Source organism: Artemia franciscana, chromosome 10 (assembly GCF_032884065.1).
Source record: "Artemia franciscana chromosome 10, ASM3288406v1, whole genome shotgun sequence".
In the NCBI taxonomy this organism is placed as follows: Eukaryota; Metazoa; Arthropoda; class Branchiopoda; order Anostraca; family Artemiidae; genus Artemia; species Artemia franciscana.
This window is the reverse complement of record NC_088872.1, coordinates 11,826,160-11,849,110: the sequence shown is the minus strand read 5'-3', so window position 1 is coordinate 11,849,110 and position 22,951 is coordinate 11,826,160. Positions and strand designations below refer to the sequence as shown.

The 22,951-nt window shown below is 34.7% G+C and overlaps 2 protein-coding genes across 5 annotated transcripts in view; both read right to left on the bottom strand.

The window, feature by feature from the left end:
* The window catches only part of LOC136031790 (carboxypeptidase B-like), a 33,886-nt gene extending 31,908 nt beyond the window's left edge, over positions 1-1,978 (bottom strand). The window contains exons 1-2 of the mRNA XM_065711576.1: positions 1,833-1,978; positions 217-420 (exon numbers count right to left, since the gene is read on the bottom strand). Of these exons, the coding sequence (XP_065567648.1) occupies positions 217-420; positions 1,833-1,897 (269 nt within the window). The 5' untranslated portion in view covers positions 1,898-1,978. The remainder of the gene's footprint in view (positions 1-216; positions 421-1,832) is intronic.
* A 19,003-nt stretch (positions 1,979-20,981) lies between these two features.
* Positions 20,982-22,951, bottom strand: part of LOC136031788 (protein FAM151B-like) — a 39,075-nt gene continuing 37,105 nt past the window's right edge. For all 4 annotated transcript variants that reach the window (XM_065711573.1, XM_065711571.1, XM_065711574.1 and 1 more), the window contains one exon: positions 20,982-21,091. In XM_065711573.1, the coding sequence (XP_065567645.1) occupies positions 21,028-21,091 (64 nt within the window). In that variant the 3' untranslated portion in view covers positions 20,982-21,027. The remainder of the gene's footprint in view (positions 21,092-22,951) is intronic.

The following is a 22,951-nucleotide window of genomic DNA, read 5'->3' as shown; positions in this document are numbered from 1 at the left end:
ATCTTATCAAATAACAGAATTAATAAGGTTGGAAATCGTGTTTTCTCTTCTAATTGCCTTATACATGAGTTAAGACAAGACAAAATCCACTTTCCGCAATTCCCGCCTTATAATCTTCCTATAGTTTAAATCCTTATGCCCCTCGTCACGTTTACTAAGATGGGATTTAGATATACCGGGGCGTTAAGATAGATGTCATTAGCTTTGCATACTTACTCTTCTACATCTGGAACAATTCTCTCATATGGAATTGATCTCTCCTCAAGGAAGTTTCGCAATACTTCAATGCGAGTGGGAGAAGCCATGATATCTGCATGTTTTCCACTAATTTTCCAGAAGTCAAAATTGCCACCATTTTCTAAATCCTGAATTGCTTTCCAATGAGCTTCTTCTTTTGGTAGTGCTCGAAAAACTTGAAACCTAGTAAAAATTAAATTGAAAATTAACGTAGGTTTTTGGAAAAACCAATATATTCTGAGGGCATACTATTCTCTTAAGAAAGAGGGCTGGAAATTAGGTTCTAAATCTTGAAACTGAGAAAAACAGCCTTGTAATGGCACCCAAATAAATGTTACTCATTTTTTATTTGAGGGGAAAGGAGGTAGGATTTCTTCTTCATAACACACGCTTGGGGAAAACTTGAAACCAAGTAAAAAATTATTTCTGTAAGAGAAGAAGTTATAGATCCCAATAAAACTTGATATAGAGTGTAATTTGTGTCTATTATTGACTGCATATCCGTTTTGTTTTCCGTTTCTAATACAATTTTCACTAATTGGTTTGAACGGATTATCTTTATTACTTATTCCTTTTTTCTCGATTGAAATGCAATTCCACACGCAAAATGGACGAAAACAAAATTAATAAGAATTTATTTACAATTTTCGTGGTAGGTATGCAAAATCTCAATAGTTCCAAAGAAATTGTAGAAGTACAGCTCCTAAATGGAGCGCACTAAAGGTTCTCAGCTGGGATGCACACACCCCTGAGGTCTAGAAAAGGATTTTCAAGGACACACATGATTGGTTGAAAAGGATTCACAGGGATAATTTTAGGTATAACTTGCATAAATTTGCCCAAAACCTTGCATATGCGAAGCACAATTTCAGAGAAAAATTGTAGTCTGTTTTAAAGCAAGGTTGCCGAAATCTTTTGGGGCCAGAGTGTCGAAATATGCAAAAAAGGGACACTTCTATTATTTTTCCGGATAAATGGAGGCTTGACACAAATTCAACTTCAAGGCTGTTCTGTTCAAGTTGATTCCTTAAGTCTTTTGGCTGTCTAGTCATATGACTCTTCAAGTTGAAATTATTGTACAGAATTGTCATTTTAAAAAACGCCAAGAAAATGAGCCTACCTTCAAAATGGGAAGAATCTCTAGTTACTGAGAAAATCTAAGAAACCAAAAGCTACAAGCTCAATTTTTAAGATTAAAAGAGGAAAAACCAAAATTAACAAGTCCAACTGAATTAGCAGCTATCAAAGGATGCTATTTTCATTTTGAAGGTGGGAGAACATCACACAAAAAGGATGAAGGCCTCCCTGAGAAGCCAGAACACATTTGAAAACAAATGCTAATGGTAAACTGACATCACTTGAAAAAAAATGAATTACTCCAAATTAAATCAGGATAAGAATGGAAATCCTTGAGGTACCCTCCCCCAATAAGAATATTTTCCGATTGTGCTCTTGAATACCATTGAGATACGTATCTGGAAAGAAAATCATTCGGCAGTTTAGGAAGAAGTGAAGTACACAAATGTACAAAGTAAAACAGGGAAAGAAACAACTGTAATTTGAAAAACAGAATAAGAAATAAAAGAGAAACTAACCCATTGTAATGTTTTACACTGGCAAATGCTAGCCCAAACAGGGCCAAAAACACTAAAACCTTCATGTTCAAAGTTAGAACAATGGGAAATTCTTATATTTCCAAGATTTAATAACTATAATTCGTAACCTTTAATATTTGTTTAAGATAAATTCAGTCAAACAGAGTATTCCTACTAAATATTTGCTTAGAGTCGTCTTATCTGTTCATATTTAAACATGTCAAGCTTTTTATTCTGGTTTAATATTACTATAGATCATCAAAAACAATAATTAAGTGTTGTTTTCAAATTAATCTTTTAATTGAAAAGGCTCTGATGAATTTAACTTTTTTGCTTTTATTTCGTAAAAGTAAATTAAAATACTAAATTGAATAAATCAATGAAAAAATTCTAAACTACAATGGCAGTAAGAATTTCCTAAGGGGTGAAAATCCAGCCAGGTCCAAATTGACACTTTGGTGAATTTGGACATTGGGCATTGAAATTCTCCCTAAACGGGAAAATTTTATCAAGAAATTGAATTATGCGAATGACCAGCCCGAACTAAAGGTCTCTTACGTAAAATATATTTTATCAGACTGAGGTGCCTTTGTCTGTTGGCATTTCAACAAAACGCCAAATTTGGACGTCTTTTCGCATTGATTCTTGAGATTGGTTGTGTTTTGTAGAGCAAGACATTGCTACAGTTTAAATATTTCTTGGAACTGTTTTGTTTAATTTTTTTATGCTTTCCTATAAATCTTACATATATTTTGTTTTTGGATGTAAGGAAGCTTGAATGATCAAATTGTCATGCGATGCTTATTAACGGATCTGTTATACTGCAGCCACTTGGGTGTTCAAAGAGTTATTAGAAGGGTTGGGAGAGATTTAGTCTGAATAATTCAAAAGAAAGGGAAAACAGGTTGAAAGATACTTTTTTCTTCCTTTTTTAAGAAAAGGCTCAGTTTTCTCATGACTATTTAAAAATGTTGCACTTTGTGTATATTTTTAGTCACGTTAATAGTTGACTCTCCTTAGGAAAGTCATCTCTTAGGATAGGCGTCGTAGAAGATGAGTAGGAGACATCCTAGGATTTTCAGCAAATGAGTAGGATTCATCGTTGGACCTGCCCTGTGACAATATTAATTTTCAGAGCCTTTGAAACAATGGTACCCTTTAGGAGACTCTTAGGATACACAATACTTGCTTGTCATTCTCTCCCCTGAATAAAGAAACCTGAGCGGGAGACCTAGATTCGGAATATTATTTTTAAAGGAATTTTTATTATACTTTACATTCTTTGTATTTATGCTAATTGAAAGATGTTAATAAATTTCCTAGTCAAATATAGCGTACATTTTATGATAAAGATTAAATTTTTTGAAAACCTTCTAAGAATCAAAAATATACAACTGAATTTAAATACTTATTTATATTTTATGAAAGTGATCTTTAGTGTAAGCATAAACATACTTGTCACGAGCAATATTCAAATCGCCTAAATATGCTAAATCTGATTTTTCATTTATATTATTCTGTAAATAAACAAAATTATAAATGTAATAAAAAATGTAAATAATGTAAATAAGCCTTTAAACTTCAGAGCTCTAGATCTAAAATTAGTTTTCCGGGCTAATTTACTGGAGGAACATGATCTAACGCCTAAAAAAGAACCGCTAATTAATGTAAAATCCATTTAATCTCAGAAGCTCACTTGTATCTGGATGGGGGCTAGGCATATTCCCCCAGAAAATCCTCCCCACAGAAAATTTTCCACGAGAAATCCCGTCCTGCCGAAAATTTTCCGGGAAAACTTGCCATGAAGGCTTCCCCTACGGAAATCCTCCCTGAAAAAATCCCCACGGAAAATTTCCTCTGCGGAAATATGCTCTTCATAAAATTTTGGCCCCCAGGAATAGTTCCCTCAAATGTAAAATTGAGCTGCTATGGCTCGTAAAATAATGAAAAAAGTAAAAAAATTTAATATTCTACAATACAAAAAAAAATATGATAAAGGTTAGCTAGCATTTAGGATATTTGGGTGATATTACAATTAAAATTACTTCAATCTTTACTGACTGAGAGTGATCTTCTCTCATTGATTTGATGTTAAATATTTCCATGTTACCATTTACCCTAATAAAGAAAATCTTAGCTAGTAAAATATTATATCTGACTGGCTGAAAAATTTTTGGAGCCCGTCCCTCCCACCCCCATGAGTGATGCCCCTGCCAAAACTATTGTACATTATACCAGTTTAGGCTTTGCACTCGAGAACGCGTCCACAAGGCGTGCATCAGAAGGTTTCCTCGTCTAAAGTATCTTTAAACAGGCATTTTTTTTTATATTTTTTATGTAATATAAAAAATAAGAAGTCAAACTCAAAGTCAGAACGAAGTAAATTTAAGATTGATAGAACTTCTTATTCTAAATAGACAAGTAATAGTTAAAGTAACAAAAGTTTTCAAAAATACATCTAGCCCTATTCACAAAAGATATTGTTTACTAGGTGTATATTAGAAGGTTTTCCCGCCTGAGGTACCTTTGCTTGTACGAACTACATGACTTTTCAGGAACGAATGCGCAATCTCGTGGCATTACTTTTTCCGCAGTTTCCTGGGAAGGAATTTTCCGCAGGGGTGAATTTTTCAGGGAAAAACTTTTTGGGGGATTTCTCCGCAGGAGGAAATTGTCCAGGGGTGATCTTTTGCAGGAGGAGTTTTCCACAGTGGGAGTATTCCGGGCGATTTTTGGAGGGCCAACCGAACCCCTTGCATACGATGAATTTTAGCTTTGTCCAAATGACAAATAAACTTTAAAACGAAGTTCAGTAAGGTTTTTACAAAAGGGTATTCGTGATGATTTTTACTGTTATGTTCAATTTAGGGATGTACGGAGGGGCTGGGGTTTGGAGCCCAGTACCCCTTGAATTTTAAGATTTTCTTTAATTTTTGAGCACTTCTTATTCAAATTATCATACAAAATTTCTTCTTTATTATTCACCCCCCTCCACCACTAAAAAATCCTTGGGTGCGTACCTGGTTGTATTGTTATCTTACCTTAGATTTTAGTTCTTTTTATAGCACCACAAGCAACCAGGACAACCTGGAAAATCCAGATCACACCTCGTATATGCTACCCTGTTGTCTTCCCACTGGGGTTTGTTTGCCGTATGGGTATGTTTCAAATTTCGCTGGGAGGTGTGACGGAGCGTATTCTTCTGTCTTCCTTTTTGGTTTCCTGTGGTATTGTCACTCCAGTATCGCTCAGGGAAGTCCGTCGTTCTAAGCTGATCTTAAGCATCAATACAGAATCAATTTTCAGCATATGATGTTATACCATTGGGATCTGAAACAGCTTAAGAAAATTCAGACCTCATTTTCTGGTTGGTATTTCAGTTTGGAAGTTTTTTAACGTACGTATTTAAGGTGGTCAATGAATGGTTTTTCAAGGTTTAATCGGGTTTAATTAAAAAAAGGAAATAAACTAAACTTAAAGTACACTGCTCTGTGACAAAACTCACGTTGAGACCCATAAAATTAATAAAACAATCTGAAAGAAGTTTGTATTCTTTCGAGCCTTAGGTCTATAGATCTGTTGAAATTTATACTTAGTTCACACGCATATTTTTTAAAATAATAAATATTGTTTTGTGGAAAAAACAGTTTTTAGGACTTATTTCTTTGCTTTGGTCTTTCCCGATTTACAGTCATTTATTCTACAATAGAAGAAAAAGAATAGAAGAAGAAGTTTATTATTATTCAATAAAATACAAAATACAATTCAAAGTGGAATTACAATACACTTATTCCCCCTCGAAAGGCTCCATGGCCAGGGATACAAGGGGGGCACAAAAAAATACAAGCAACAACTACAATATAAGCAATATATATAAATGGGATACAATATAAGCAACAACTACAAAAAAAAGAAAAAAAAGACAACAATAGAACATACCTGAATATAGAGAACATACCTGAGGCTTGGGATTCAAAGCGCAGAGAAGACAACCATACACCATGAACAGAACTCAGGGGACATCAACTCCTCAGAGGAAAAAAAGTTATTCTATTTGATTCTTTATTAAATGATCCTTAACAATCCTTTTAAAAGTCCCAAATGAGTGGCATCTTTGTACTGAAGAAGGTAGTGAATTCCGGAGCTTTCCTAAGAGATTTTGGAAGATTGTCGTGAAGCTGATGAAAGACAAAAGAAGCACAATAAATAATGTAAATAGTCCGCATACTTAAGAGCGTTGTTGGTGAAGAACGGCTGGTGTCCAAAACCAGACGCCGTGCTTTATTATACATGACAGAAAGTGACCGCAGCGTAGACGGAAAAGTAGATATCTATACAATGGGGCAATAAGAAACATATGACTGGACAAGACAGAAGAAAAGAAGTTTCAGAATAGATCCAGGAAATGTGTGTCTAAGTTTTCGAATGATACCCAAACTCCGTGAGCCCTAACCCTAATCATGGCTACATGGTTTCTGAATGAAAGGTTCTCATCAAGCAGGATACCAAGAAACCTGACAACCCGATTCTTTGGTTTACACAAGGAGCCTTGTGACACTTGAAAATGTGTAAGCTGAGGAGAAGCTATACCAATTCGAGAAAAAAATAAGAAAATGTGACTTATCAACATTCAAGACCAAGTAATTCGAATTAAACCATGAAATTACTCTCTCGAATAATGCCACAAGGTTAGACTTGATATCACATTCCGTCTTACCAAGGGTCCCAAGAGCGGTATTATCATCAAAAGCAACAATAAATTCTTCATTAGAAGTAGTATTGGAACACGACCGAGCATCAGGATGACACAGCTTGCAGCATGCCATAGGCCTGGTGTTTTTTACCGCCGAAATCAGATCATAAACATAGATCAGAAATAAAATGGGACCAAGAACAGATCCCCGAGGGACGCTATAATATACTTCAGAAGGGCTCCGGAACAAGCGGATCAATTGAGATAAGCCTACCAGAAAGATATGAATCAAACCAAGAAAAAGCGTTTGATCTTATACCAATATGCGATAGTTTCCAAAGAGGAATCCGATGAGTCAAGGAATCAAAAGCTTTACAAACATCCAAAAATAAAGCTGCCGGAATATGACCAGAATCTAATGCCGAATAAATGAAATTCGAGAAAGCTGCGCAAGCATGCTCCCCAGAGTGACTCGCTCGGAATCCAAACTGGAAATCATGCAAAAATTCTTTTGCATCTAGACAACTAAGAAGCCTGGATAGCATGCTGGATAATACATGCTAAAACATGCTGGATAGCTGTTTTGCTGAAAACAGATAGGAGAGAAATTGGTATATAATTAGCAGGATCCCTCCGAGAACCACCTTTATACAGTACTATAGCCTTAGCTCACTTGAGAGATTCAGGGAAAATTCCTTTTCGAAAGATAGATTGACAAGTTTAGTCAGTGGTGACAGAATAGCAGGTAGAATGGCACGGATAACCCTTATAGGAATTTTTTCTGGTCCTGAAGAGGATGATCCTTTAAGAGCATTCACGGTACGAGCTACCTCAAATTCAGAAACAGAATTAAAGACCATTGACTTTTAACATGAGGGTCCAAGAAAGGCTCTGAAATCGCAGCGAGAAGTTGCAGATCTTGCAGAGGAAGCAGTTGCTTTCCCTATATTAGCAAAATAATAGGTAAGCTCTAGCTGAACTTCTGCATCTCCTTGGACGGTTTTACCATTGAGTATCAGCATTGATGGAACTGAAGGCAAAGGAGGAGAAGGTCTAAGAACTGAATTAATTAAATACCATGTCTTCCTAACATCCTTCCCACATTCAGAAAATTTCCTATGATAATACTAAGACTTTGCCTTTCGACACAGAGAATTAAATATACTCCTATAGGCCTTGAATCGTTCGTGATGAGCTGCAGATGATGAAGCCTTGTAAAGCTTTCACAAATAATTTTTCCTTTTCCAGCTTTTATGGAGACCTGAAGTCATCCATGGATTCAGTGGTGCTATCCTTTTCGAAGCATGGGGTGCTGGACCCTGATTGCAAATTAAATAAAAAAAAAACAAGTTTTTTGAAATGAAAGTAAGGAGCGATATTAAAACTTAAAACGAACAGAAACTACTCCGTATATGAAAGGGGCTTTTCCTCCTCGACACCCCGCTCTTTACGCTAAAGTTTTTTATGTTTTAAAAAGTAGAGTTACGAGAAAGAATCAAACTTTAGCACAAGGAGCGGGGTATCGAGGTGGAAAAGCCCCTTTCATATGCGGAGTAATTTCTGTTCGTCTTAAGTTTTAATGTCGCTCCTTACTTTCATTTCAAAAAACTTGTTTTTTTTTTATTTAATTTCTTAAAGTTTTTGAATTAATGCATGTCTGATTTTGGCTCTCCGTACATAAATTATTAAAATGAAATTTGCATATTAATTCTTTTTTTGGCTAAATGGCTTTCTCTTAGTTTTGATCAGACGATTTTGAGAAATAAGGGGTGGGGAAGGAGTTCTAGTTGCCCTCCAATTTTTCGGCTACTTAAAAAGGCAACCAGAACTTTTAATTTTTAACGAACGTTTTTATTAGTAAAAAATATACGTAACTTAAGAATTAACTTACGTAACAAACTTTTATATTCTTATATGTTTGATTATATATATGAGGCCTAGTTAATGCCTCGCTCTTCACACTAAATCTTAAGTTTTGTCCCAATTCTTTAAGAATGACCCCTGAATCAGAAAGGCCGTAGAATAAATAGTTGAAATTACTAAACATAATTTAGCATAAAGAGCGAAGTATTTATCTCCTTCTAAATACCTCACTTTTTATGCTAAAGTATTTTTAGAACCCCTCATATGCGTAATAATCTCTGTTCGTTTTAAGTTTTAATGCTTCTCCTTACTTTCAATTGAAAAAACTTTTTCATGTTTATATTTTCATTGTTTTTTTAATAGTAATGCTAGAAAATCCTGCGCCCTTTTCATTGAATTTCTCTTCCCCCATGAAATATTCCTCCAAGGAAAGACCCTCCCATATAGCCCCCTCCCCTGAACCCCACACCCAAACAAAAAAAATCCACCTGAAAACGTCGGTACACTTCCCAATAACCATTACTGTATGTAAACATTGGTCAAAGTTAGTAACTTGCAGTCCCTCCCCCAGGGACTGTGGGGGGTAAGTCATCCCCAAAGACATAGTTATTATGGTTTTTGACTATGCGGAACAAAATGGCTATCTAAAAATTTTGATCCGTTGACTTTGGGAAAAAATGAGCGTGGGAGGGGGCCTAGGTGCCCTCCAATTTTTTCGGTCACTTAAAAAGGGCACTAGAACTTTTCATTTCCGTTAGAATGAGCCCTCTTGCAACACTCTAGGACCACTTGGTCAATACGATGACCCCTGGGGAAAAAAACAAATAAACACGCACCCGTGATTTGTCTTCTGGCAAAAAATACGAAATCCCACTTTTTTAGATTAGACCTTGAATTTTTTTCTATAGGGTTCTCTGATACGCTGAATGCGATGGTGTGATTTTAATTACGACTCTATGACATTTAGGGGCTGTTTACACCTATGTTCCAAAATAAGGAAAATTTTCTCAGGCTCGTAACTTTTGATGACAAAGACTAAATTTGATGAAACGTATATATTTGAAATCAGCATAAAAATCCAATTCTTTTGATATATCTTTTAGCATCGAAATTCCGTTTTTTAGAGTTTCGTTTACTATTGAGCCGGGTCGCTCCTTACTACAGTTCGTTACCACGAACTGTTGGATTTCCAGGATTCCTTCTTTCACTAAATCATAAAAGGAATAAAAAGAGTGGTTAAAATCTGAATCAGAAACCAAACTGTTCCATGGTAGATCAGCCAGACGAGAATTAAGTAGACTTACCTCAGTATCACCATAACGAAAAAATGAGAGATTAGATGGTGATGCTAAACGCTGCGCTTAATCATCACTCTTACATTGGGAAACAGCGAGAAAATGATCAGAAATATCTCTAACCAGCACCAAATTATCTAAGACATATAGTAACGAAAAAATATTATCAATAAGAGACGCATAAGTGTCAGTAACTCGGGTTGGTATACAAACAGAAGGTAGAGTTCCCGAAGAAAGCATAATCGACAAAAATCAATAGCTGAAGCAGAATTTTGATCCACTAGGTTGAGGTTAAAATCACCTATAAGGATCAGTTCATAGGAATGTTTTTGGACTGAGTCCAAAACTTCTTCCAGAATTTTCAAATACGAAGGAGTAGATCCACTGGGGGACCTATAAACCAAACCCACAGCTAAATACTTACGCATTGATTTAATCTCAATAATAAGGGATTCAAAGATTCCTTCACCATTTCTGCTCAAATCGATCCGGACATTATGTGTGAGACGATCAGCAATATAAAGGACAAGGCCACCTCTCGCCATCTGTTTCCTATTCAGCCTATCCATCCTATATCTCGGAATATCTAAAAGGATATCCTTTTTTGAATCTAGGAAAGTTTCACATAATCCTATAACATCAGGAGTTCCACCACTGACAATCAATTTCAGCTCATCAAAAGACGAGCAAAGTCCCTGAATGTTAAGATGAAGCACAGAGAAAATATCATCACGTTTAGAGGAGGCAGAACCATTTAAATGCGCAACATACTTACTTTTATTAGCCGAATTAGAATGAATATTCTTCAGATTTGTACTTCCAATTGAATTATTAATTATACTTTCAATATCTAAAGGATTATTTTGTAATTCAACTATATGTTCCCCCATAGAGTTGATACCAACCTGGTCACCAATAAAATTCGTCGATTTACTCATGGTGGATGGCAGTTCCGCTCCATGACCAAACCCACCAGAACAAAGGTATAAGGAAAAAATATAAGGAAAAAAAGTAAAAAATAGTATAATCAAGGTAAGGATAAATAAGAAAAAGCAGGGAAAGAGAAGGAAAAAGAAACAAGGAAAAACAAAGAAATAAACAAATAATCAGTACTTGTAATTTAATCGCGAAAGAACCATGTATATTACAAGATATGAAATTTATCACAGAAGTCATTGGCTTACGATTTTACGGTTTATAAAGCAGTTAATGCTGTAGCACGTATGGCCTGGAGCTTTACAACTAACACAAAAAGGACTGTTCTTACGTGGGGATTCAGATTTTGTCTTATGGTCACTAGCTCCGCATTTTAAGCAACGGGTAGTGTTTGTGCAGTTTGCTGCAAGGTGGCCAGTCATATGGCAGTTAAAGCATCGACGAGGCAAAAACACAAACTCCTGGGTGGCAAGTCGCTCATAGTCGATTTTCACTGATTCTTGAAGGAACTGATCTAAGTCTTTTCCTGACTTGAAATACACTTTGAATGTACGTGACGCACCACACTTAGCTGTTTTGATGCATTTTGGGATTAATTCCTTCAGTGACGAGTCGACTAGTTCGTCCGGTACTTGTTTAAGAACAGCAACAAAAGCAGGCTCCTTAAGTGTAATATTTAGAGTTGGGTCAGAACACTTTGCCTTTTCAACAATTATACCGGCAGTTTTTTTAGAAGAGACGACAAGTTTCCATTCATTATTGCCACTGCGTAGCTCAGATACATTGCTGCCAGGGCTAGGACAAAGACTGTAAATAAATACTTGGCCCTCAGTTGGGCCTTTTAGCTCTTTTGGATGGTTTTTTAGTATTACTGCATACGAGGGTTTGGGCATTGAGTCATGACTTTGTGACTGGTCAGAGAGGCTACCTGAAGAGTTAGATGTGTTTGCCAGAACGCTGTCCAATTTACGCAATACCTCATTGACAAAATTAAAAACCAGGTTGGTTCTCCTGGTGATTTAATTTGCAACAGTAGCTTGCTACTTTTGGGAGAGAAAGGAGTCTATAGACTGGGTATGAGAATAGACTCCCCTTTGAAGGTATGATTTTTTTGTGCAGTATCGACTTGAATTCTACCCGGTCTGTGCCACTGCATTGGGGTATCCCTTCTTCTCTCCATTCGACAATATGGCGATGGCAGCAGTATATTACTAATTTACACAGACTTTAAACCTGAGGCTTTAAAGATAGGGGTAATACTCCAGGGCTTACAATCTGAGGAAAATTCACATAATCAATTACAGTCTCTGTAACAGGAGCGATGATTACATAATTTGCATGCTTACATGACCATATGTTTTGCTTATCCTATTTAAATGTCAGATAGAGAGAACTGAAAACGTCTTTTTATTTGACATAATTTTATTGTATGTAAAGCTCATCTCTCTGATAAAAAATTAACGCTTTTGAATCAGAAGTTCAATAATGAACATAAATCTCAAGATAGTACTTTTACTGCAAGTAATTTTAAATTCCTAAATAATTAGAATTCCCTTGTAAATTATCCTTTAAGTAATCTATATTTTTTTCATTGCACAAAATATATGAATTCACTTCCATGATTAATTGTTTAAACATAACCATTGAACTAACAAGTATGCATTGAGCTGTATCTATTACCAAAATAACCCATCAGAGAAGGGTAGAAAAGAAGATGCAAGATTAGAGCCCCTTGGGATTCTCGTGTTTTCATAAATATAGATCTTTATATGCAGTTATTTAGACTTTGATATTAGTGCCGAACCTCAAGTTTAAAAAAGAAAAGATACATAGCAAAGAAATCAGCAAAAAAAGGGAGCGGGTTTTATGTGGTAGTGGAGATGGACCGAATCCCTTTTTTATTCATTATTAGTTGTATTTCAAGGGAACTCTTACGCCTCATTCGTCAGGCAAAGATTTTGAGAGTTTTCCAATAGCGTACTCTGAAAACAAAGTGCTTTTCTGAATAAAGCCCGCTTGGGGAACATAGTAGATGTACAGTGTAACTATTGTACAGTTTAAAACTGGGTCTGTTAATGAATCTCGTTTAAATTCTTGAAAATTATTTAAGACTCTTTAGTTGTGCTATTCAGGCTTCAAAATAAGGATTTCGAGCTAAGTTTCCAACAGGGTGTATGTTACAGCATCTTGAATCTCATTTGAATTCTTGAAAATTATCTAAGACTCTTTAGTTAAGCTATTCAGGCTTCGAAATAAGAATTCTAAGCTAAGTTTCAGACATGAATTGTGTTATAGAATCTTGAATCTCGTTTGAATATTTTGTAAATCATCTAAGATTATAAAATTACACTATTTAGGCTTCGAAATAAAAATTCTAAGCTAAGTTTCAAACAGAGCCTGTGTTACAGCCTCTTGAATCTCGCTTGAATTCTTAAGAATTATCTAAGACTCTTTGGTTAATCTATTTAGGCTTCAAAATAAAAAATATGAGCTACGTTACAAAGAGGATGTATGTTAGAGCACCTTGAGCATCTAAAAATCTTTAATTAAACTATTCAGACTTCGAAACAAGAATTCCAAGCTAAGTTTCAAACAAGATATGTGTTAAATCGTACACCTACATATCAAAAGGCAAGATAGAATCCATTTAATATTGAAAGAACAAGCTCAGTTACAAAAGAAAAAAAAACAATAGTTGACAGATCTCTTCACAGTCATGCTCCTACACCTATGTTAACACAAATGTCTTTATTGACTCATTTCGCAATGATTCAGATAGTATTTATGAACAAGTCGATTTGGAAACGATATGTCTTAATCATACCCCTCCAGATAAAATAGAGCAGAACGATGTATCGCACCCGCGGCACGATGTATCGAACCCGTAAACATCAACTCCTTCCATTACCAATCCAACTATGAGAAATATATCAACAATCAAGACTTAAGTTGTTACTTCTGAATCATCGCACAACTTCACTGGTAATTTACGGAAGTCTGGTTTGCTTATATCAGTTTTGGGTTATAGATTTCACAAATAACAAAACACAAATTACTCATTCAATTAACTGTAAATTTTTTATATTACTAAAAAATTATGTATGTATATAAAAAGACGTTTTCTCACAATTCAAATTTGTATGTTCATCAAAGACTTCGTACAATAGGGAAGCGATACAAGTGTAAAGTATGTAAAAATTTTTTATCAGGTTCCAAATATACATATATATGAAAGAATTCACACAAAGGAACAGCCTTGCGAGTGTAAGGTATGTAAAAAAAGGGTTTACTCGTAATGCAACTTTGCAATTTCATCGACGAATTCACACGAAAGAGAAGCCATACAAGTGCGATGTATGATAAAATGTAACGAAAATATTAAAGTCATAGAGCTTATTGACTCATTTTCCTGATGATTCAGATAGTACTTTTGAACAAATTGGCTTGTAAATGATATGAATTATACCCCTAAACGATATGTATAAATAATATGTCTGAATCATACCCCTCCAGATAAAAAGGCAAGTACGATATATCGAATTCACAAAAAACATGCCCTTCCAATATCAATCCAAATATGGGAGGTATATCAACAATCAAGACTTCAGTTGTTACTCTTATCTCTACTGATATTGCTGAAAGGAAACGTGAAGGATATTTTCAAAAATATAGAAAAAAATGCACCAACTAATACTCTTTTTTTACAATTTACGGAAGTTTGCTTTACTTTAATCAGTTTCGGGTTGTAGATTTCAGAAATAAGAATTCACATGTTACTTATTCAATAGATTGTTAAATTGGTAAAAATTTCATATTTAAATCAAGAATTTATCTTGCATCTGTGCTGTTTTAGGGAAGTGTTTGATGTTATATGCTAGAAACAAAATTGAATCAGGGAATGTACCCTGAAAAACATTCATTGATTTTGAAAACTAAAGGGATTATTAACGGGTTCATATGAGAATTGGGAATGACATGCTGGTAATGAGGTTGACATAGAGAATTTGAAATGATTTCTGCGTAGATTTGACAGGTTATTAGTAAATAACCTGCGTGATTTATTTCTGCGTGATTTGTCTTGCAAGTGGCCTGTTTTGGGGAAATTTTTGTTGTTACATGGTAGAAATAAGCCTGAATCATGGAATGTCCTGTGAGAAACCCTCATTGGTTTGGAAAATTGAAGTGTGCTATAATCGTGTACCATGTACACGTCTTTCACGGGTAGTATTTGTTAGTTTGCTTTATTATTATTCGATATGATCGAGTCAGCAAAGTTAATATCATCTATTTTTGTCCATGATAGTTTAATATCATTACTCTACGATAAACAATAAATAAAATCAATGGGATAATAGTATCGCACTTTAAATATTGTTGAACAATAATACAATTTGGTAAACATGAATAAATTTTGGCAAAAATAAAATTTTAGTTCATATGACTTCCTAACTTTATGTTGTTATTCTATATATGTTAAGGTGCTGTCTAGGTATCGAAATTAATTGATGAATTTTTCCTGGACACCAACATTAACAACTGGCATCACCAACAAATATTTTCATGGATCCTCAAATGCGTTTGAAATTTATATTAATATTTAAAAAGAATAATAGATTCTGGAGGTCAAAAATTTGAAGACAATTTTCAATACTACATTATTGAAGCAGTCAATAATATGAAGACTATTCTTCTAAAGAGTATTAAAGATCTTTCAGTAACATTCAATTTATTCAAAATCCAATATCAGTTTGAATTTTGAGAGTATTTTTTAGCTCGATTAAATAGCGTTATATTATTAAAAATGGTAGCCAAACAAAAGAATTTGCGGAATATACCGTTTAATTTTTTGGATACCGAAATTGGCAAGCTGACGCCCGAAACTTAGATCAAAAGAGTGCCTGGGTAACAAAGACCCAAATAGGTTTTACTGTCATCTTTTATACAAGAGGAACAGATGAGCTTATGGAATTTTTAGGGGGCACAATTTATGCTCGAGGGTTTAAATGGGCAAAAATAGGACTTTGTGAATCCAGATGAATATTAAGGCTTTATATTTGTATAAGTAAAAATATACAAATATTGTAACGGCCTCTATTGCCACCAGTGTATGGTACACCACCACCAGTGCCACAGCTGATGGCTCTAGGGTATGGCATCGTAGTCGAGTGGTCTTAAGAGTTTTTACAGGCTATTCTGCACTTATATTACAACCAGTGGGGCTATGACGGGTGTACTACCTGTGGGGGAGGGAATGGTCGTACTACTTGACCAAAGATGCCGTGACCTATTTCACCGCGAATAAATATATCATTGGAATTATTCCTCCCTTCGATACTAAAATGATGATAATCCTCCCCAAGGCTTGGAGAAAATATTATTATATATTCGTAGCAAAATAACTAACTTCTAATTACAAATGCCAATACCAAATGCTCTACACATGAACTCGAAACGGGAACTCTGAACATGGACTTGAACCCAATGCTCTACAACATAAACCTGTACACATAAAATGAAGGGTGCATCGGGGATACCTCAGTGTGAATACAGCCAATCAAATGCATTAAACCCCAAATTGAATTTGTATCGTCCATAAATTAAGAGTCAATAGCCCAGGATTTAGCAAGCCCATGTGATGACTCAGAAGAACTCGAAGCCAACTTATTTTCTCTTGTGAAATTGTTGCATAGACAACGAGAGTTTAGCTTGTAAATCAAAGTTATACTTTAGATAAATATAAGAATAAACGAAAAGAGGCATGTTTCTTATAAAAAGGGGCACGGTCCCCAATATATATTCTTTGATCAAAATATAAAAAAGTATGATTTCATGTTTTTGATTCTCCAAAAATATAAAGTCTCATCATTATTGTGTACCTCATTAAACTTATGATCGCTTAAGAATTACCTAAAGGTTTATTAATTTGACCGAAATGGTAAAATTCGGATTATTAAGGAGCATTAATATGACAGTAGAGAAGTCCAAAATACAAAACAATGGACGCGTCTAAAATAGCAAGTTTCTGTAAAAGTGTAGACCATATAGCTGAATAATATGACATCTTATTGGTAATAATAAACAATGTTAGTTAGTCTTTCAGCTAATTCACCCAATCGATACCCAAATCGATTCTGATCTTCCGTATTGCCTCGGATGTATATGACATAGCAAAACTTGGAAATGACAATAATAAAAGAAAAAAAAGGGTGACCAACAGAAATGATTGAGCCAAATGATTGATTTTAATGTGGCCGATGTCACTGAGCTCACTGTTGCTCTCACCTTTCCTGAAATTAGTCATAACTCCTAATATGATCACGGTCAAGAACAAACCAAGGCCCATAGTAACACGAAATAAAATAAAACTAAGAATAATAATCAAAATAAGATGAAAGAATTAGCTAGTAAGAAAAAGTCGCCATTTGTAGCTGATTCAGAAATTGTCACTATTATCTCGATTAGTCTTAATAGTAAAATGTTATTTTGAAAAGCAATTCATGGGAATTTCATTAATAGCCTGAAATTCTACAAAAATGGTGTCTGTTCAAAGCAAAAGATACACCAATAGTATCACCATTTCTAAATACCCAATACAAGAAACATTTTGCCCTCCACAGTGAATAACAAAGAAAATCACTTTTTTGCATGGGTAGCACAGACGTGTCCTGTTTTTCCCCCTTTTTTCTTCGCTGATAGAGGGGCACAGGAATATCATAGCTAGCTTTTTTAGGGTTGTTTGAAGTCTTCTTTAGCATCCACGTCATTAACATTGTCATCTGCCTCATTATAGGGATTTCACCACCTTAAAAATGTCTCTAAAAATTGTTATCCTCCTAAAGTCCTTCCGTATCTGTGGTACTTTTTCACTCACTCTGACACGATAAGCTGTCATCATAATGAACTTTTTTTGTAAATTTCATTGAGGTTACACTTTCTCGCGTTGAGTTTTACGCGAGTTTAATGTTATTTCAATTAATTTTCTTAGGTTTTAGTTTTGCTTGAGTTAAGTTTTCTGGGATAAGTTTTGGTGGTTTTATTTCGTATAGGTTAGGTCTTTCTGGATAAGTTTCGTTGGGTTGAGGTTTTTATAAATTTTTTTTTGTGGATTGAGTTTTGCAGCCTAAGGAGCTTGTTTCACATCTTAATCAAAATTTTATTAAAGGCTTTTCCAATGCGTTTATAGAATTAAAAAAAGCATTAATTAAATAAAAAAGGAAAGAATCATTTAATAAAAATAAGATTTTTTTTTATCGCAGAATAAATTTTTTGTTGGTTTTGTCGGACATGTGAACTCATGTCTTTTTTTCGGAGTGGTAGAACATGCCCAGGTTACTAGGCTTCAAGTTTTCTTTTGTCAATTTTCTTGGGAATAAATATGTCTCCAATGAAAGAAAAAAGATGGATTTGCAATCGAGTAAACAGAATGAAATCCATGATAATCCAAACGAACTAAAAAAATATACTGGTAAAACAGCTTTGGTGGTACTACGGCTTATTTTAGAATGATATCATGATATCATGGTCTAAGTCTTGTAAAGCATGGAATATTTTTGTTGGACATGTATTTGAAATCCACCGAATAAGATTAATACCACGTTAAAACTATAGGACTCAAAAAGGATATATTGGAGCTCAAAATTAGGTTGGAATTACGCTGAATTATTTCAAAATCATTGAAGCTTTTATTCCATTTTTTAAAACATTTTTTTTTTAACTCCTAGTATTGTTTTCGTATATAAATTTGAAATTCAATAAACACCAACAACCAATTCAATGCCAATCCAAACATTTTCAAAAGGATATATCGGATATGTGTTTGAAATCTAATAAATAAATCAACCCCATCTAAACCCAGATTATTACAATGTGCTTAAAATAACGTCGTAATTTGAACGACTTAATTCAAAATGGAATCGTGGTTTTTTCTTTGTTTTTTTTTCAGACTTAAAATATTTTTGTTCGATATTCGTTTGAAAACTAAATCACGGTTTACGTTTTTTTACACATGGATTGTTTTTGTCAGATATATCTTTGAGACCAAATAAATAAAATCAATTATCAAGACATTTCAAAATTATATCACAATATAAGGTTTTTTGTTTGGATTTTCGTTGTCTTTTTTTCAAGTCATGGAATGTTTTTTTTAAAGTTTTTATCTGGAATCCAATAGATAAACCAATTCCACGTTAATCCAAACACACTCAAAAGATGCTTTAAATAATATCGAAAATACCAAAACTTGTCTTAAAAGATGTCATTGTTTAAGGCTGTTTTCTTAACATGGAATGTTTTTTGTAGGATATGTGTTTGAAATCCGATAGATAAAATTAAACCAAAGTTTTTTCTCGAATTACAGGATCACTTTTGACAACTCCAAAACAATACATAACAATAAACATAAGAAACCAATACGGGTTTTAGTCAAAAAATGGTCGAGAAATTTACATCGTATCCACAAGATGGTAAGACAGCAAACCTTATTCATTATGTTATTGTAAACCGAAACCCCTGTGGATCAATACAAGATGCAAGGGTATGCAGAGGTGCGGTTATTGATGCTAAAATTAAAGATCACAATCTAATAGTGTCTAGGGCTAATTTAAAACTGATATTTCGGGAGGATAACTAACTCCCATGAAGTTATGATGTTGGAAGAATCAAGGATGAGAATTTGAAATAAATTTTCCAGGACTAGTTGAATACTATACTGGAGAATACTTTGAATTTATTCAAAGTATATTTGAGCATGAAAATATCGGAGAATGCTTTAGGAATGATAATATGTGCCACAAAAATGTCATTTTTTGGCCAATTTTTACATAATCAGTGGAAATAAGCGGAAGGGTCATCCAAAAAATGTTTTAAGTTCAATTTAAATTGTAAGACGATACATATTGCAATAGATCAAATGTTTAGCTAAAGGCAAGGAGTGATGTTAAAACTTCTGAGCACAAATACATGACAAAAATCTTTGATGTCATACTATAAAGGTTCCCTGAAGTAAAGGAAATATCCCTGAAGTAAAAACACAGCTTGAGAAAAAAACACCTCGAAGAAAGGGAAATCTCAAAGAAGAAAAGCATCTCCTAAAGTATTACGCATTAATCACGTTTGCAACGTCCTCAGTTACAACCGGGATCTCCCCACTTGACTAGAGAGCCCTGAGCTCTAACAAGTCAACCGAGATTACGTCATCATTAGAAGGGTTTCCCAGTGGACTAGCAGGCCCTGAACTCTAACATGTCACTCGAGATTACGTCATTCTCAGTTACAAGTAGGTTTCCCCACTTGACTAGCAGGCACCCCGTCGGAATCGATTGCTAGGGAATTGGTGAAATTAGCTGATATGGCCCCGGTGAAACGTGATGCTAGGGCCCCATCGGAATTGATTCCTAGGGCCCTCGTCGGAACTTATTGCTAGGGCCCCCAATTTAACTGGTTGCTGGGGTCCTGGTGAGACTGGATGCTAGGGCTCCATTGAAATTGGATGTCAGGGGAACGTCAGAATGGGCTGATAGGGCCCGGTATCTTGAAGGTTCCCCACTGGCAGGCCCTGGAGGTTTGTCCCCAGAGTCTTATGTTTTTTAAGTAATTGACAACCAAAGAAAAAAAATATGATATAATGTCTACTTTTGCATCTCTATTGTCGGACCGTGAAGTTTTTTCCCACATCCTTAGGCTTTCAAGTAATTAACATAGCGAATACCTGTATCCTGAAGAAAACTCCCTATTATTTAATAAACGGGTGTACTATACGATTACGTAACAAACATGTTCACTATAGTACTTTACAGGACCTAGGGGCTGGTAATAACGTCTTGAGGGGCCAGTATCTCCAATAGTATACCCCCTATGGGTCGGTTTAAAATCAGTCAGGTCATACTAGTGATATTTTGTTCCTGAAAATAGCGTCGGGATTGCCACAACTTATTTCATAATAACATCATGGTTCAAGATTGTTTTTTTTTTCGAAATATGCAATGTTTTTATCGGATATACATTTGAAACCAATAAAGTAAATAAATTCCAAGTTGACCCAAACGCACTCGAAAGGATGCATTGGACCTTAAATTAATAATGGAATTACCACAGCCTTTTTCAAAATGATATTATGTTTAAGGTTTTTTTTATTTTTTTATTTGTTTTTCAAAACATGTAATATTTTTTTGGACATGATATAAAATCTCAAAAATTCAATCAATTCCACGTTCACCTAAACAAACTCAATACCCGATCCGATATATCGGATGTTATAAAACATTGGAATTTCCACTACTTCTTCGAAAAAAAGATCAATGTGACATCACTCCTAACAATAGAAAAAAAAACAAAAATAAAAGTTATTTCATACACTTAAAAAAGTTCTATATGTCAAATAAATATATTACATTCAGAACCAACAAAAACATTAGCTTAAGTATCTAAAAATCTTGTCTCTTTGATTCGCAGGAACATCAATGTAACTTTTTGACCTGGAAAAAGTTGAACGATCTGTCAGTAAATTTAAAAAGTAGTAAGAAAAAAACTAAAAAACACCTTTTTTGTCTTCTTTCAAGTCAAATTCCCTCGATTTATCTCTCTTTAATCACCCCAAGGAAACTGCAATGAATCAAATACCTATTTAGAATTGTTTTTTTCGCTGCACGTTGTAACTTTTTGAAATTGCTATTTCACAGTCTCGTAGCTTATTTTTCGGTGGTAAAGATTATTATCTCGCAAATTCCTTTTATCAATTAATCGCAAACACATTATTTACTTTAAAACAGTATTTCACAACGCCAACTACATCCATGTACAATATTAAGTAGCATTAATACCTAATATCCTGCCAGCGCATTTTTTCTGGTACAAATATCCTGAAAAATCGGTTTGGAGACCTAGCCATCATTATGTTTTGAAATTGCCTCACAGATTCAACATACAGCTTTGCTAGGATATTCTATGTGAAGAGATCTTTCCAGGTAACTTTTCAGCATTGAACGGAGCTGTTTACCGCGATGAATGATGGCAATTTTTAATTTGGGGAAAGGATGAATTCCAGCTGAGAATCCAAATGGTAGAGGCCTGATGTACCTGTTGAGAACGTGGCCAGACTGCATACTGATTTACCTCTCAGATTCAAGAGGTTCCGACCAAAATAATACCACCAAGCTGAGAATCCAAATGGTAGAGGCCTGATGTACCTATTGAGAACGTGGCCAGACTGCTTACTGATTTACCTCTCAGATTCAAGAGGTTCCGACCAAAATAATACCACCAAGCTGAGAATCCAAATGGTAGAGGCCTGATGTACCTGTTGAGAACGTGGCCAGACTGCATACTGATTTACCTCCACAGTAAGCAGACTGCTTACTGATTTACCTCTCAGATTCAAGAGGTTCCGACCAAAATAATACCACCAAGCTGAGAATCCAAATGGTAGAGGAATTTTCACAGATATACTAGTTTTGATCAAAGTTTATTAAGGGAAAAGAATAGACAAGCATACCAATTGAAATGTAATGTAAATAGATACACTTTTTCTTACTTTTCTCTTCAGCTACTTTATAGTTTTCGATGGGTTAGACTTCAGATAGATTAAAAATGCAACTTTTCATAGATATTCAAACTTGGACTATAGGTTGCTTCCCCCCCCCCTCGACAACGGATAAAAACAAACAAACAAAATGTAATTTCCAAGAAACAAAATACACCACATGGGAATCAAACACAGTCTACATGCGTTGCGGACGACCATTTCGCCACTGGACTAGGAGCGATTAGGCGTAAAATTTTTGTAGATTTGAGGTGCGAGAGAAACAGAATTTGGCCAACACTTTGGTATTTTTGTTGTATTTTGCTCTATCGGGGAGAGGGGCGAGAAACCTATTGACAAAATAGTATTTTTTTTTTAGTTCCAGCTTTCATTCTAATTAATTCCTGAAGCCCCACTAAAAAAAAAGAACTTAAAGAAAAAGTATATTCATACTTTTAATTAGTATATTCAATTAATCCATGTCTGCAAGTTTTTCCTATTTAAACAGAATTTGGCTTATTATTTAGAATTAATCCATGTCTGCAAGTTTTTCCTATTTAAAGTAAAATCTATCCCACGATAGCATGCCCACCTCAAATAATGCTTATACATATTTTGGGTTTTACTTCTAAGATTAGCTACACATCCAAAAACTGGTCAACGTAATTCATTCCACCTTTTAAGCCAAACTATCACTTTTCTTTGATTGACTTTAAATACGGGCCCATAGACCAGATAGGATTTTTTTTTGGGGGGGGGGTGGTATGACTGGATTACATATATATACCATCATATTCTACCTCCTTCATACACATGA